The sequence below is a fragment of the Dinoponera quadriceps genome, unplaced genomic scaffold (assembly GCF_001313825.1).
Source record: "Dinoponera quadriceps isolate SergipeBrazil2010 unplaced genomic scaffold, ASM131382v1 scaffold3, whole genome shotgun sequence".
NCBI lineage: Eukaryota > Metazoa > Arthropoda > Insecta > Hymenoptera > Formicidae > Dinoponera > Dinoponera quadriceps.
This window is the reverse complement of record NW_014554293.1, coordinates 370940-389038: the sequence shown is the minus strand read 5'-3', so window position 1 is coordinate 389038 and position 18099 is coordinate 370940. Positions and strand designations below refer to the sequence as shown.

The 18099-nt window shown below is 43.0% G+C and overlaps 1 protein-coding gene across 1 annotated transcript in view; it reads left to right on the top strand.

Annotated features, from left to right (window-relative positions):
• Positions 1 to 18099, top strand: part of LOC106742696 (titin-like) — a 52884-nt gene that overhangs the window by 21730 nt on the left and 13055 nt on the right. Inside the window, exon 2 of the mRNA XM_014615895.1 lies at positions 16064 to 16497. Coding sequence (XP_014471381.1) covers positions 16146 to 16497 — 352 coding nt within the window. The 5' untranslated portion in view covers positions 16064 to 16145. The remainder of the gene's footprint in view (positions 1 to 16063; positions 16498 to 18099) is intronic.

The window sequence follows — 18099 nt, the reverse complement described above, 5'->3', positions numbered from 1 at the left end:
GGGGGGGGGGGGGGAATTGTCCGACTGGGATTGCGCATTTGAATTTACAAAGAGGCGAGTAATCCCGCCCGCGAGAGAGGTGCGTGCACCGCATGAAGATTTTTCAAGGTATTTGCTCGGTGCACCGCGAGCCAGCCATTGCGAACGCGATTCGTTTCGTCCACTTGCGCGACTATTTCTGTCACTTGGCGTATACGCGCTCCCTTCTAGACGCCTCTGATTATTGAGAGAAATCACCGCGTCCTTCGCAGGTTGTATCGGCTGGCGGTTCTTGCGAAAGCCCGTGCTCTGTTGAGCGATCGGTAATTTTACTATTACATAAATTTCGCTCCGGCGATACAACTTAGCGTTAAAGGAAAAGTACTAAAACTAGGACATAGGCATGGTAAATCGACATACTCGTGTTTCTCATGTTATAAAGTGCTGAATTCTTTACTTTTATCGGAATTTCATCTACTGCGTAAAAATCAAAAACCCGTTTCTTTTAACTATGTATGTAATAGTAATAATTTTCATAAAATTATCACGTATTTTAGTAAAAAAATGTTGCTGATTTGCATTCATGAATATACATTTTGATTTCACACTTTCAATAGAGCCCAAAGACAAAATATATTGGTTTCAGTGCTTTTCTTCGACGTCGGAGGACGAATTTTCCCGCGTTGTCGGACATAAAATTCCAGGATCTCTCGGGAGAATTTTCTTCGTTCGAAGGAGCACCACGTCGTATCACCGAGATGCACGACTTCTCCCGAATGTGCTAACGAACGAGAGCATACGGTCGTATAACATCGATTAACATGTCCAAACTAATTCTCTCGATGTTATCTTGTTGGGAGGACGAGGCCGTGTGTGAGGCCAGACGAGGCGTATTACGACATCCAATTTTAACTGTTTACGGCCCGATGATCACGCGGTTAAATCACTTCTTGTTTCGGACGTGTTTCTAGGGAGAGACCTCTCGTGTGCCATCTTCGGTCTGAGAATCGTCCTGACATAATGAAGACATGATTGTCTTCGTTTTATCACTTTACTTTGTTATATAACACTGGCAAGCACCTTTCAAAATTTCACGCCTGTAAACGCATCAATATCGTGTAATTTATGTGATTTCCTTTTTTTTTATATGCATCGTGTGCCGCAAAGAATAATACCGCGGTGCGAATTTTGTTCGACATAAATAAACAGTGCTCGCTAAACTCGAGACGTTTATATTTCTCCTCATAATATCGCTCGTGACCACCGATCAGCCGAACGAGAAAGGGACCGTTTCGGTGAGCGCAAGGCCGCCGCAGGTTGCTTGCGACTTTTTTCCGCTCGACGATACTTATTGTTTATTCCAATGTATCTAATCAAACGGCATTCGCATTTTTTTTTTTTTTCAAACGACGAGACGGATTATCGCTTCAGCGTTATAACACATGGTCACGCGGCCGCCGCAACGCATTTGCGCATAACGTAAGCAGTTATTCTGAAATTCATATGGAAAGCAAGAAATAAGAACGCGGCGAGAAGTGAGAGAGGACGCTTGGAATTTCTCAGTGACTCAACGTAGTTTCTCCGCCGTTTCTTCGAGCTCGTATCGGGCCGCAAATTGCGATCGCTGATCGAAATCGGAATTAGCATCGCGATGCTCAAAACTCCCGCGTTTTCTTTTTTCTTTCTCTTTCCTTTTTTCACGTGAAAGGAGCCGCGATCGATTTCGAACGTCACGCGGAAGTTTCGAGTCGCGTGCTCGAGTTCGCATAAGCGATATGATCGCGTGGTGAAAAATTTACACCACAATCAGCTGATTATCTCTCCCGAATTATATAACGAACGGTTTTCGACTCGAACCGGAGATTTACACCGTACAAGAATCACTCACAACGACAAGCATCACAAATAATAATCGCGAGTACGAATTAATTGCGATTTTTTCAGACACGCACGATCACGAAATACGTCGTAATAAGAAACGCACGCACTCAAAGACTCATGCATTTCTCTTACATTCGCACGCCGTTCAAGCGCAATTACTGCGAGGCAACGGGAGAGATTTCAATGCTTGGGCGGACGGATAAACGGTGACTTCAACGATGGGTTCATTAAGACGTGCCTGCGCTAAACGTCCATTTAAGAATTCGCCTATACTTCATACCTCGCAGATTGCGTTCTATGCTTCATATACTTTACGGCGAACTATTATTTCCTCAATAACGAAGTAGACGAGTGAGTAGGAGAGAGGAGAGGTAAACTTATTTTATTAACTCTATAACATTGAGTAATTTTTTTTTAAATATTTCTACAAATCTCTTTTATCATATTCTCGTTTTTCATTAAAACTATAAGAATACAAACAGAAAAATACATGCTGCATTCAAGTAAATGTTATTTAAGTATCATAGTTTATGTATCTGCAAATATATTAAATTCATTATCAGTACAAAATATATTTTAAATTCTAATAAATTTAGTACTTCACAATCAACAATATTAGATTGAAGCAAACTTTGGTTTATGCTTATTCAAATTAATCAAATATTTAACTTTTCTTCGATAAAGTTTATACAATTCTTGAAAATAAATTCTTCTTTTAAGTACATGATAATGAGCTTTTCTAAAATTTGAATATATATTATATTTTAAGACTGTTATCAAGAAAGAATTCTTTGTTGAAGATAACTTAAAAAAAAAGAAAGTAATCTGAGTTTAATCTGAGTTTAATCATTTTTCTTAGCTGCAGAACGTTATTTTTCTCTATGTGTAGTTTGGTTGTTAAGATTAAAAACGTAATATTGAAAGCCGTGCTATATCTATAATACATGTAAATAATGTTATTTTTGACTTCAATTATCTCAGCTTTGATATGGTCAATCTTTGCCTAACGAGTTTAATCGCTTTTCTTAACAGCAGAAAGTTATTTTTCTCTGTGTATAGTTTAGTTGCTAGAGTTAAAAATGTAATATCGAAAACCGTGTTGTATCTGTAAATAATGCTATTTTTGACATCGATTATCTCAGCTTTGATACGGTCAATCTTTTCCTAACTTTGCATGTGTGTATATCACGTTTCGATTAATACGCTGTTAAAATTTGAAAGGATTTCGGAGAAAATTAATTTACGGGCAACTATCTTAAACTTCGTCGAAAGCGCTCGTATATCGCCTTCAGATCGATGAGAAGAACTGAGAATAAACCGACAAAAAATCATCGCTGAAATGACGGACGATCCTCGCTATCGCCATTGAGAGCCTCTGCGTCGCGAAACGGAACATGGCGTTTTGAGCGTTCATCTCTCTACCTCGCTTGCTCTCTTGTTAGCAGTTTTTGCTCACCGCCTGACATTACTACAGCTAACTTTTTGCCCGACAGCCGGATTAATCCGCGATCTTCCGCGGCAATTACCGGCGTTCTTCCGTAACGGCGCGATACCCGGCCGCCTTACGAACGCAGCGAATTAATCGGATAACGAGTGCGAGCGACGAGGGAGAAAAAACGAAGAAAAAAACAGAAGCTCCTCAGATCAATCGTAACTCCTGTGCGGCGTAGTTAGGTAACCTTGCAATGCCGGACGCAGATAATCGCCGGCGAAAGTGACGTCGCAAAAGTACGCGGACCTATGAGGGAATCGTATACACTCGATCAATATTGGAGACTGTATCAATTCAATACTGAAATACGGATTTCACTTTACGATACCGATACTTTAAATAGGAAAGCGAGAGAAATGGCACTGATGTGGAGCCTAAGTAGCTCAGTGGCAAGTGGAAGACTCGAGTTCAATCCCTCAGCTGAGCCTGCCTCGCTTCGACGTTTTACAACATAAGACAACTATTTTCTCCGTATAACTCCTCATAATAATGAAACAATTACAAATCAATCAACATTGCATTTAAAAGTTTGACAATAATTCAGAGGCTGGATCGAGAGTTATTCCTCTTTAAAGGAGGTTGCAAGTTGAAGTAAGCTTGACAAAAATTCGATAAAACTTGCACCGCGTACATTGAAATATTATCTGACTAATTGCTTATGCAATTAAAGAAAGATTGATCAATCGAGAGTTGAAATACTTGTAACTGAATCCGAAATAGGCGAGAGCGATACTGTTTATGTATCATTGCTGAATTTTTATTACAACGTTCTGCCTCAACTTCGTCGCATGCTAATTCGCCCGGCTTAACCGGATTTCGGCTAAGATTCGGCACGTGCGTGTCCACTATGTCGACGGGCTTGACCATGCATTTACAGCCCGTGTCGACGTTAATTAGCCGTTCGCGACCGTTTGAACGACGTTTGCCTCGCCGTCTACTTTCGTGAGCGGTACTCTCACTTTCGTCGGTCGATTGCGTACTCGGCGCGCAGCGGTTCCTTATTAAATAACCCGCGGCTTTATCTTGAACGGCGAGGAATTGGCAACCTGTAACTCCGGTGTGGAATGGACTACCGTTTGCTTCCGAAAATATCTATAATTTTCTATCAGTGTATTTAAAAAAATCTTTCTTAATTTATTTACTCAGTCGTTATGAGAATTACTTATTGTCCAAGGCAATACATAAATAACTAGTCTCTGACACGAACAATTGATTTACTAATGAGAGATACGAAAAGCATCAATGATTTTATATGCTACTAACTTCACCTCTTTAACTGGTGTTAACTGAACCTATTTACAAATATATCCTGTAATAACACTAGAAAGCCAGTTCTCCTGACTATAATTCTTTCACTATGATGATTATAATTACAAACATTAAATATTTTTCGAATCGAATCGCATCGGATCGAAGCTAAGACACGGAGATCGCGAGATATGCGAGAGAATCGTAAATGTCGCGGCGGAATGAACGAATTCACGACGAACGTCGGAAATTTTCGCGTTTGGTAATTGTCGTCTGCCAGGCCGACCTGGATAACCGCGTCTTGCTCGCGCGCACAGACAGGTACACGAACGAAACTGCGTGGGTGTACGTATTGTCTCGCGAGGAATGTAGAAAGTAAAGTATCTTGGGCAACGCAGCCCCGATGGGAGCTAGAGTATAGGTTGTTTGGCGACGAGGATGTATCTCAGAGAGCTCCAACGTTATCATTATCGTCGTCGTCGTTGTCGTCGTGGTCGTCGTCGTCATCATTACCATTATCATCATCATAATAATAATCGTCATCGTCATTATGCCACTGCCGGCTGTCTCCGTATGCGCAAAAACGTAATTGAGACTGCGTTACTAAGCCTATTTTCGGGATAAAAGAGAGAATTCGATCCCCGAAATCGAAAGATTTCGAGGATTCACTTGAATCCAAGATTTTGCCCACGGGCGAGTCTCCGTGTGTACGTTTATGGACAGAATAACAACACTTTCCTTCCGACGAGTTTCGAAACGCATTTCGTACCTCACGGGAGAATATATTTCCGGAGAATTACTAAAAAAAGAATTATCTAAATCTATCAGATAAATCTATCAAATTGCTCGGAATAAATCCTTTTGCACCGAGAGAAAAATATTTGGTATTGTTTTATAATTATAATCATCACGGTGAACAAATTATATAGCCAGAAGAAATATTTTTCTTGTAAATGTTACTTTAGTATCGATGATAACAACTTTACATATTGCTACTACTATTTTGTAGTTGAAATCAAAAGAATATAATTGAGGTCGGAAATAACTATAATTTCTCTCAGAGTAGACATAAGACGCGTTGCAAAACTCATCGTAAAAAGTGTCGTAACTATTCTGTCCCTGATTGTACACACTGAAAAAAAGAAGTGATCGAATCTAGGAAATCTTAGACGAAAACAAAGCTGTTTCAAAACACAACGTTCAGTTCGCTGAACAAATTGCACAGTCGCTGTAATGAGTTATCAATTGACTGAATGATGCGATTCGGCCAGCGACTGTATCAACACGACGTATCGCCGTACTAAAGCGTAATTTTTCCAACGAGCGCGATAATTTTTTTAATGAAAGTGACCACCGATTTTGTCGATTGTCCGGTCGCTTTTTTTCGCTCAGCGAAACGACAAGAGCCTCGCGTTATGCAAGTTGTACGCATCTCGCGCGAATTTGACGAGTTATATGACTGTGACTTGCTGATTCGAAATGTCACATTCCAAGCATCTACGACGACCGCGTCGTGGTAAAGTGTAAAAACTTTCTGTTGTTTATCGAGCCAGGTACAGTACACGCTACAACGGTAGTCCGATCGACCGACCGATCAGCCGGCGATCTCCGTCGCGAGGAAAGCGTCGTTCTGATGCGACAGGGGAGGATGATCGTCGGCACGCCGCCGCCGCTGAACATGCGGTGGTAAACCTTTGACATTTCGTGGATCCCAGACACCGCGTGTTGCACAATGCGCGCATCCGCGAAGACGCGCGCGCGGGGAGAATGCCGTCTTCCAAAGCGAGCGTAATCGATGCGTCCGTCCGTCGGTTCGTCGGTCGGCATACTTTTCCGATTCGACGGCCCCGGTTCGAATATTCACGGGGAACGAGGGACGCAGGAACGGTCCTGTTAAAAGACTTCGGCACAATGGAGCGGCCCAGCGCCGTCCGCGCGCAGCGTGAAATTGACCGGTTACACTTGTAATTAGGCATACAATGGCCTGTAACTCGCCACTCACCGGCGCGCTCGTCTTAGTTCGCCGCTCGACCGATAAGCGTAATAACACGTTCGCGGGGGTATTTTACACCTGCTGACATCCGCGAGTAATCGGCGACGCTCCGCGATGCACTGGGACGCTCCCTTCCTCCCGCTGGGCGCAGCGATAAAAGTCGTGTTACTTTCACCCCGCGAATGCGATTTTACGTAAGCACGATAACGTTAAGCCCCCTCTCCCCCCCCGGAAAATTTCCGATCGCGCGCGCGTTTCCTCAAGAAACAGTTTCATAATTAGAATCACGTGATTCGTGTGATTCGAAACACATGAAAAATACTTGATATCTATAAGAAATTATCAAATAAATAAAATAAGCAATGGACACGGAAATTACATTATTTTGTATATATTATTATATATTTTTACATTACCTTTAATATTAATAGTATTTAAAAAAAAAATTTTTAATTTTACAACGTACATGGTTCCTTTATGTGGAAAAATCCTCTGACTTTTTTATTGTCATCTGAAATAGATAAAAAAAAACAGGAAAAATTCAGTCACCAGTCAGCACAAGAAAAAATCAAACGACGCTAATAACGCCGATCGCGCTTACAAATAGAAACTGCCATTTCATCCCCGACTACTGTATATAATAGACGCACTTTATGTTCGGTTCGACAGAGTTCAGCACTTTACATTCGGGAAATATGAATACGTAGGTTTACCATACCTATATCAGTTTTCGTGCTTTTCCTCTCTCGTATATCATATAATTTTAAGAGAGATTATACACTTTTCACACAGATCAAACTGCAATTTCTTTCATATGCTGGCGTTTGGCTCGGTTTTCTCATCGAGATATCTGGTTTCTATATCAAGCTGATCGGGCATTGCGAGATGAAGCGCGAGCGAAATCCGTTTCGAGTATCTAAGACTGTCTCCTTGCTAGCCTAAGGACATCGGTAACATTCAACCGTTCCCGAAGGTCCAACGGGCAACGAAGTGTGGGGAAAACAAGCAGAACTGGTCTCGCGCGCGCGCGCGCGCGCGCCAGCGGCGTTAACTACGCACGATCTCTCGATCGGCTCGGTCGCGACTCCGCAATAATAATCGTGGCCCGGCGTAAACGACCTTTGCGAGCGTGTCGTTTATCACGGAGCTTTGATTGGCTACCGTATCAATGCAAATTTCTAACGAGCCAACCGTCAACACGCGAGACCGGATGCGAGACAGAAGCGTTCTCATCAACTGGAGCGCCTAATTAAAAGACCGAGAGTACCGGCACGCAGAGCCGAGTCGCGATGCGAAACGCAACGGCGGATGGCGCGCGTATACTTTGAAAACAGACGGGCAGGAAAAGGTGGATACCTTCCTGCGTCGCGCTGTCCTCCCACGTGATTCCTACGATCATTTTCTACCGTAATCCCCTTCGTCCGTTAATAATGTTAATGCAACTCTTACCTTGGGTAACGCAACGCGTTCAAACGGTTCGGAGGTTGCCTCGGGTGACGCGATACATCTCTGCAACACGGGAGTCTTGCAAAGAAAAGAAAAAAAAATAGTAGAGAAAAGAGCAGAGACTGCGATGTCTCTCTTCTCTTCACTCTTTCGACTAAAACTCTATTTTAAGATGTCGCGGGTCCCACTCGAACATTCCCTTAAGTACGAAGCACTTCAGAGACGAACGATCGCTGGGGACCGAATACTTTGACCCGTCGCACGTCGATGCGTGTGAGAAGATAACTTCTTGACAAATGGAAGGCAGACGGTGCGAGACGGGAGAAATACTTCTGCTGTTGTGTGTAGCGATTGTTGCTACCGCATATTCGTTACGATAAAATTTAGCTGGCATAACCGAAGCAACAAATTATTCGTAATTAGAGCGGAAACAGTTTTGTCGCCAGGATAGAAAATACTCCGTTGAGTGAATTTATCCTTAAGAACGCATTAATTTGCTGTTAGAACAACGTTTCCCTATATTTACTAATTTGTTTTCACAGCAAAATAATTTGTAGATTCAGTAAAATAATCCAACGAATGGCAATTAGTACTATTAATAAATCTTTTTGCTGTGCCACTAATTCTTCACCCTGTACCGTGTGCGAAAACATGTAAAATAACACAAATATCAATGTCTATCGCAACAATGAACTAGTCGCTTGTGCTGAGAACTGGAGAAATTCATCAGATGCATGTACGCCTCCGTAATACGCAGGAGGTTAACGGTGAGCCATTTCAGATTTTTATCTTAGTACGTGCCGGACTTATTTTCCAGACTTTCAACGTATGCGAGGTACTGCACAGTAGCCACCTTCCACGTGTCAAGCCGACTCTTTATCCCGTGATTAATATTCCCCACGCGCTGAAAGTACGGGTAAACAAGTCCGACGTGTACATTGCACCGCCGAAATTTATATTCTGTCGTCAAGATTTCAATTACCCACGCGCAGAAAATTTTTGCTATCTAACATACCATGCTAATAATATGATTTACTAAACTTGTATTACGTGACTAGGATATATTCGTAGCGAAGCCAAACTTGATATACATATATGTATGTATGCGTGTGACAGCATTAAACGAGTAGTTTGATCAGATATACTTTTTAACGTGATAATATATTAATTTATCATATTTATACAAAAATATCAGAAAAGTAAAAGTGCCCAGTAAAAAATGTTTTAAAACAGTCCACTGAAATTCTGTACTGTAACACAGGGAATGTGTTAAAAAATACACAAATATATGTTTAAAAAAATAATAACACATGTTCATGAGGTGAATGTATTAATTTAACATTACACCTGTGAATTTTTTAACACATTCCCCAAGTTAAAGTAACATAAAATTTCAGTGGACCATTTTTAATACAAACATTTTTATTTAGCATTAAAGTACAAATATTATATAGAAAAGACGTATTTAGTGGGAATTTTTTCTTGCGTTTCAAAGCCATCTTGGGAAACATTAAGATATCCTAAAATGTCATAAAAACACCTTTGAGATAATAAAAGCAAACATCGTATCTGAGACGTCTTTTAGACACGCATGTTTTATGGGATTGAGAAAGTTCCATACTTCTTGGAAAAATTACTTCTGCGAACAGTTTTTTTTTCTTCGCTCTCTAAATTTCCCACAGTTTCTTGAAATTTGTTATACATTATAAGTGTACCCTAGTCAGACTACACAGTAAAAAAAACATTCTATACTTGTATTAAAATCGATTTTTGTTAACATTTTTGTATTAAACTTTTAACATATCGCGTGTTAATTTAACATATTCTGTTGTCTCAATATTTTGTGTTGAGTCGATATTCAACATATATAAGTGTTAAAATAACACTTTTTATACTTCAGTATCGATTAACATATTATAGATATTTTAATTTTGAGTTTATTTCTGATATAATATTTATATTATTTATCAACATATTCATCTATTAAATTAACGCAAGAAATTTGTGTTTGGCACATATGAAATGTGTTAAATTTAACACAAAATTGCTTACCGTGCACTACGACACTTTTTCAATTCGTGAATGATTGTATCACCGGGAAAAATTCTCCGCGTGCAGCTCTTATTAGCCTCTCGTTCTCACCAGATGCAGGACTTTCGAATGCAGGATCCGACGATGTTTCGTGGTTACGCGTTAAGGTGCGCATGGTACCGCGCATATATCAGCCTGATTTTGGTCGAATCACGCATAGATAATGCTGAGAAGTTACGCAAGGGCTTTGTTGCTTGATTGTGATCAAGGTGAAAGTCTTCGGGTTCGGTAGAGCAAGACTCGGTATCAGCGGTATCTGAGTCTCGTAAATCACAGGCACGGTGTCACTAGAGAATGTCCTTTAACGACGAGCGATGAGGAGCCTTCTCCAGCTCGAGGATAATTGCGTGCTTCACGCCGCGCGTCTGCGTCCTTCTCCAACGGTATATCTCGGCAGCGATATGAATTCGTTCCCGACGATTTCCTCCGCCGCGATAGATAGGCGTCTATCGCCGGCCCGCGAAACTTTTCACGCAATTATCCCGCTTTTATCCGCGCCCGTGCGCGCTCGATCGGGTCACCTCACGGATGCACGCCTTTCAGCCGGATTAATTCCAGCGCGTCACGCTGAATTTCACGCCGAGATTCTTACCTCCGCCGGTGAAGAACGTCGCTCTTGCGCGCACAAAGGATCACTCTCGCGAGGCGAATAGACTGCTTAACGAGCTCTATTTCGAGAGATCTTCTATCTATAATCCTTCCCGTACGACGCACACGGCAGGTTAAGCCACGTAGATGAAAACGGCACGCACGTATATTGTTTAAAGGTATCGATCTGCATCGCAAGATCAAATTGCCGTCCTTCGAGGCGGATACACCGTGTGTATCCGCGCCGGGAATCTCGGGACGATACGATTACACGTTTAATAGAGTCGCGCGGGAATTGGCTGAGTTCGCCTCGCAGACCGGCATTGGTCTCTTGACACTCGGAGGAGAAGCATCAGGACCGATATATTATTTCATCTTTAGACTCTAAAACACCTGTTGAAGGCGTGTAGAATTAAAATTTATGCGCACGGATGCAAAGCAACAACATTTCTCTACGAAGATACATTGTAGATTTTTGAAGATTACATTTTAATACACATTCTTTATCCTAGGCATATACATTTGTGTACATTAGATGTACAATATATATACATCTGTGGTGCGCTATAGCGAACTTCCTTAACAGATATACATAGTGTCGAGGGATCAACGTCGGCGAGTGTACGTCGAGTTTGCACGCCCTTTCGCCATAGCTTCTTGCCGCGCTCGACCGCTGGTCCTCGCGAATGCAAACCGGAGAAATCGAGCGACACTTCGGCGACGTTACGATCGTAGTTCTTTTTTCGCGAGAGCGTAAGTCACTTTCACCGCTAAAATGTGCAAGATACGTCGAATTCCGCCGCGGCGGATACGTGCCGGGCGGTAGCTCGGTGCGAGCACGAAAATATAGCGTGACAAAGTATGCAGTTAATCAGGGTACAACGCTGCCGGAGCAAAATGACGGTGAGTGAAAGAGAATTTCATTTATCACCAGCTCATTTCCCGAGATAATTGTACGTTCGGAATATGTGTGTCCCGGTGATAAGGGGAAGTGACGACGATGACGAGGTGTTGACGGTTGACTCGGGGAGACACCGAGTGCATCGTCATCGCGCTAAGTGCATTGGCGTGTTTTCGCGTGTGATTTCTCGCGCGCGAATCAACGCGACAGAGGTTGTTAATTTATCATAGTAAAAGATTTCCCTTATATAATCGCAGCTAATATTAATTCTACGTTAATAAAAAGACGCAAGAAAGTGACTGGAGAAATAAGCAATGAGATACACATGTATAGAATAAATGAAAGTGCAAGTTTCACGGCGGTCGCTCCTGACTATTTCGCGGCACTCATGGATATGAGGGAGCTCCCTTTTCTCTCTCTTTCCTTCAGCGCGACGCGCGCCATTATTGAAATAAAAGCGACCGTGGGAGGACTCAAGAGCGATCCTCGCGGTGTGATGCAGTTTCTAAGGTTGAAAACATTAATGTGCCACTGTCCCCGTGGATTATGTCACTTGTAGACAGCCACGAAGAAAGGATCGTACAAAATCGACCCGGGTGAACGCCGGGCTCCTTCCTCAGCCGAGACTCCGCATTGGCCCCGGGGTGAATCAGTCCTTTGTGCCGGGCTCTCTCAGGGTCAACCACTTTCGGTGCAGTATATGCCTCCGACGTTTATATGTACACACGCGAACACACTCGTCGGTCTGAGCGTGCCTACAGGGTGTCTTGAAAGTCGCCGCGTAGCCAACAGTCAAGTACCACTAGTTAGATATTTTCAGACTCTCCGAGACTCTCCGCCGCGCGCGCCTTGCCTTCTTCGGGCTGCGCGTCTGCGGAAGAGCGTGAGATAAGATTAAATCCATATGGCAAGAAATTCGTGCCTCTTGAGCGAGATTAGTCTCGGACGGGTGAGCGAGTCTACGAGAAATCCTAACGATTTGCGTTACTCTCATCTGCGCGCCTGTGTGTATGTGTGTGTGTGCGCGCGCAAGGAAACGCGCGAGGAAATAAATTCAACCGATTATTCCATAAATTCAACGTAAATCCGTATCCCAAAGGAATCTAATGAATAATACGACGGCCGAGCGACTTTAGATCTCTTCGTCGTCCAATTAATAGCGATTAAATAGATCGCTGGAAAAGATGAGGCGGACAGATGAGAAATATGGAAGAGATTTGAATTCCTCGCAGTTGGCGAGAAAAAAACATCACTCGCTCGGCATTCCCGGCAAGACCTTATTCTCATCGTCAATTCTGTGTTTATTTTGTGTAAACAAATTGCAGTCACCCGTTACATAATAACGCATACGTCAATCCTGTCCGCATGACCGCAGCGTAGCTATATAAATGACACGTGACAATGCCCACGTTCAGCAGAAAAAGCAGCTTACCTAATGTCCTTTGATACGCATAGATAATGCTGAGATTACTGCCTATGATTAGAATATTCTTTTAGATCTCTCATAAAGGAGAACGTATCAATCAAAAGCAATAATCACATATTGTGATACCAATTAGAAGTCCCATTTTTACCCCTAAATTATAAGAAAAACTTTAGGAAAACGGCAAGGCAAATGGAACTATTCGAAGTTTCCCACGAAGAACATCACACATCACACATCACACTTTTGAAGCATTACATCCTTAATCCGAATCTTCATAGATTTCCGAATCGAAAACCATCATTTTCTCAGTAAATTGCAATAAATTTCAATTGTGCGAGGTTTTCTGCTAAGTGCAAGCAATGTTGCTCGAGCATAATGAGAAGAGGCGACATCCCGTGCCGCAGCCCATGTAGCACAGACCTCTTGAAGACGTCCCAGAGGACGTCCCACGAATGTCCTACGGATGCTCCTCGGATAAAGTGTGCTGTGTGGCGCGAAGCGCACCCCGCGAAAACGAGACAACGGTTGGTATGGTTAAAAGCTCATCAAGGCGCGCGCGTTCATTCCTTTCCTGAACGTTCGAGGAGATGAATTTCGGTTCCGAAGCGGGTAGACGCCTCGAGAGGCGCGCGTTTTCCACATCGCCGGGCCCGCGGCGGTTAGAAAGGGTTCAAACCCGTTGTTCCTTTCGCCTCGCGTCGGATCCCAAGTTTATTGGCTCGACGCCGCGCTCAAAGTCGAAAAAAATAAGCCAGATGGACTGCCGCCGCGTGCGAGGATGGTGGGAGGTTCGCAGGAAACTCGCGGACCGGGTATTGGGAGGAAAGGAAGGACAAACGTGTAGTGAATAGTCGGCGAAGCGCGAGGAGATGATATTTCTCACGAAATGCTATTCGTCGCGATTCAAGCCTCTAATTCGGCTCGCTGCTGACTCACTCTTGACGTCTCAGACGAACAATCCGATCGGACCGCAAACATCCTCCTCCTTTTCGCTTTATTTTGTTTTCTTCTCTTCCGAACCAGCCTCGTGCGCCGATGGAGTCACCGTTAAGAGGAAAATTGATTTTTGCATTCGGCAAACAGGTTCGATAAATCGTTCCGCAAGGATGTCGGTAGGATGCGCAGGACGTTTCTCTCTCTCTCTCTCTCATGGTTCTCACGTCTTCCTCGTAGACCGTCGTGCGAAAAGATCCAAGTCTGCCTCTCCGCTGACGTCATTGGCCGTGGATGATCCACGTTTAACGGCCGAAGCGTCGTTTCGCGATGCTCGATAGCCGGAGTCCTACGATAGATGCGAGTAAAACTGTTTAAACGAGTTTACTCGGCTCATTTCGTGGCTCGAATAATATCCGCGGCCTCAACGGGGAGCGCACGGAACCTTTTGAATAGGCGAGGTCAGCTTCGAATTGAGAGTCAAAGTAACTTTCTATACTGTGATTTAGGACAAATACCGAGGTGTGTAATTAGTAAAACAGCCACGCAAGAGTTTACCATACTCCTTCGTTCCAACGAACGCCGACTAGGGTGATTTTTAACGACTTGTAAGCTCAAGCCGCGCTGAAGAGCCGCGATTGTTGTGTCCCGTTAACATTCAGGCAAGACGAAACGATGCCTCGTCGTTTCATCAACAGATCATTCCTCGATACCTTCGCTACCAATATCACGCATGTGTACACATAAAATACTCAGGTTGCTTATTTAATACATTTTATGTGTGCGTAAGTGCAAACACGAATATTTCACAAACATTCACAACGCCGAAATGTGGTACACTCAGAGAAAATTACAGCTATTTTCAGTGCCAGCAACATCCTGTTGTTATTTTAACCACAAAAATGGTAGTAGCATGTAAAGTTATTATCACTGACACCATAATAACATTGACTAAAAACATAGTTCTCCTGACTATTATTGCAGTTAAAATAACAAAAGGTTATTGTTGGTGCGAAAAATAACTATAATTTTCTCTCAATGTAAGCATTAGCAGGAATCTATTCTGTAATGGTCGGTCAATATTATCATATTATTATTACTATTATTGTTATTATATTAAGTAAAGCTACTAAAATTATAACGTGGGATGTAACAAGCTACTTTCAATTTAAACGCGGTTGTATTAATACGCTCGCGAGCCGCGTCACACACATGCGTGACGCACCACCTTTCATTTCAATTAAGATAAACGTCCCGGTGATTGAACATACAGGTCCCAATGATTAAAATATTATCGATATATTTTTCTTTATTAGGACGCTTTTCAATACACGGGACGATATAATAAGTGAAAAGAAATGTTTTGTTAGTTTGTGATTTTGTTTCATTTCTTGATAAGCATCTTAATAACATTATAATATATATCACATATATAGTATAATGTTTCAATCATTGGGACGCGTTCGATTACGGAGACGTTTACCTTAGTTCTATCAATTTCGACTACTCGCGTACCCAAGTCTTTCAGTAACTGAGTATACAGCTAATTTCAGTGACAACATGAATTTCAAGCTGATCCGTATTCCAAAACTTCAATCTTACTTAACCTGTAAGTGGGCGCGTGGAGGTCAAACCGGTCCAAATACATGAATAAATGAATATTTCTCCATTTCGTTTCGGTCTATGACGCTGACTTTCCTTCTACCACTTACTCTTAAATTCAGCGATTATTGATACATAAAACATAAATAAATTAAAATCAAAATCAAATTCACTCCTACGCGCCCACTTACGGGTTAAAGCGTTCGTTACCAACGTCACATACGCGTGACAGCGATAATTTCCCTTTCTATATCCACAAAAATCTCTATACACAAACCAAGTCCCTTTCACACAGTTACATAAAATTAAATACAACGTGGTCTGCGAGGGAAATTCCCCAAGTAAGCCGTGGTCACGCGAACGTATGAATATTTTAGCCGATGGGATACGCACTCTTTCGCGCCGAGAGTAACGTACGAACATGCAAAAACGCCGGCGCGAAATCTGCTATCGCGCCACATGATCCTGGCAATTTGGTTACAGAAGCGAGACGCATGACAGACGATACCGGGCGGGCGTTATCAGCAGGTGAGGGCTCAGTAGCTTTGGGCGACGCGAACGAGAGATGTCGGGTGCCGCTGGCGCGGACAACCCGGCGTTCGCCGGCGAGAACGACTGCGGTACTAAGCTGGAGAACGGCGGCCAACAGCAAGTAACCTTGGACCAGGAGCGCAAGACCTCAACGGAGAATGCGCCGACGGAGAACGGCCATCAACGATCCTATGTCTCCCAGCACTACGTGGAGCCGGTCAAGCCGAGCTCAGAGCCGTGTTACAAGACGGAAACAAGAATCGAGGTGCCAGCTGATAACACGGAGAAGAGCTCGCCCGAGCCGAAGCTCAACGGCGTCCATGGCAATGGCAACAACAACGATGCCAGCTTCCTCAACAACAGCGCCACGAGCGTGCAGGTCAACGGTGAGTTCAAACATACGCGCGGCATCGGCGCCGAGAGACGGGAAGACGTAGGCGCGAGCGAGAGTAGGGGAGACCGGGAACTTATTGTCACACTCTCTATTTACCGATTAAAAAGAACTGATTATAAACTGAATAAAAACAAGATGCGTGCAATATTTCATAATATCAACTATATATTTCAATGTGATTACGTCTTTACAGCGTTTAGAAAAAAAAATATTAGTCTTGTATAAGGTGAAATTAGGTCGACGAACTTTGGATGCTTATGAAGGACACCAAAACAAGTAATTTTTACCAACAAACCCGAATGAACCGTTCTTTCATCAGGGTGAATTACAGCAGTTCGAAGAGGCCATATATTTACAATTGACTTCTGCATGAATAAGATGCATATCGGCCGGTTCATCAAAAGAAAAAAATTCCCATTTCGAAAATAAATTTTGGATAAACAATAAAGGAACGCTGTGAGATATTGAGCTCGCGAGTTAATGATAAAATTAAGTAAACGGTACTGACACTATCTGTTGAAATATTCCCAAGAATCTTCAGTTTGATAAAGCAATTTTGATTACAAGCAATTTGTACTATTCTTTACATCCAATAAATTATTGTTATTATAAATACCACATATACAATAACGTTAGTCATGAGCCATTTCATACACCCAACTAACCTGCAACCTACATTATAGAGAAGGATACGTTCCTTTATTTATTAAGCGAGATATAATCTTCGTGACAACTAACTAATGCGATTTCTATAGTCCCGGTCTCCCCTATCTGCGAACTTGAAATATCACGGGACGTCAGGGACGTATAGAGAGGCTTGAAAATAACCAGACCCGTCCGTTGAGGGACGGTAAGATCAATTGTGCAGCTGCTGATGTCGCAGCTTGGTTAGACAAGGAAAGAGATACCGCGAGGAACTGTCTTGTCGGCGAGCTCGCCGGCTGCTTTCGTCTCTATCCCCCGCATAGGATATGACTCGAGCGGGCAGTACTTTCGATCGTTAATTACCATCGTCTTACTACCGGTTTGTCGAGAAAAAGTCGTTCCTGACCGGTGAAACCTCAGGAAGTATCGCCCGCGGTACTTTACACGGTGAATCCGTTGACACGCTTCACGACCTCCATCGTATCTGATGTCACACCGTCGACACGATCGTCTTTCCGTCACGACACTCAATCTCCCACGAGTATATGTTCGATATTAATACCGAGGAACAGCGACGGGTCCTTGTTCGTAATCATAGGCGCGCTCGTGTCTGAAAGTTCGTTTTAGCCGAACTGGATTGCACTTTTGCCTTTAGAGTGAAACAAGTATGCAACCTAGCGGGGAAGGGAAAAGGAACAAAGTTCTCCAGTGCAACACTAGTCCAGCGAAAAGGCCTTAGATCTTTCACGAGTTACCACGTATTCTTTCTCTCTCTCTCTCTCTCTCTCTCTCTCTGTTCCACTCATCGATTATTCGTTATCCGTTTGTTCGCCCATTAACGCGCGATCCTGATATCTCGCGCAATCGCGTGTCGTTCTTCACACAATCCCCTGCTAAAAGCAGGAAGCTCGGCCCTATTTTAGCCTCATTACTATTTCGCGGAATGCGG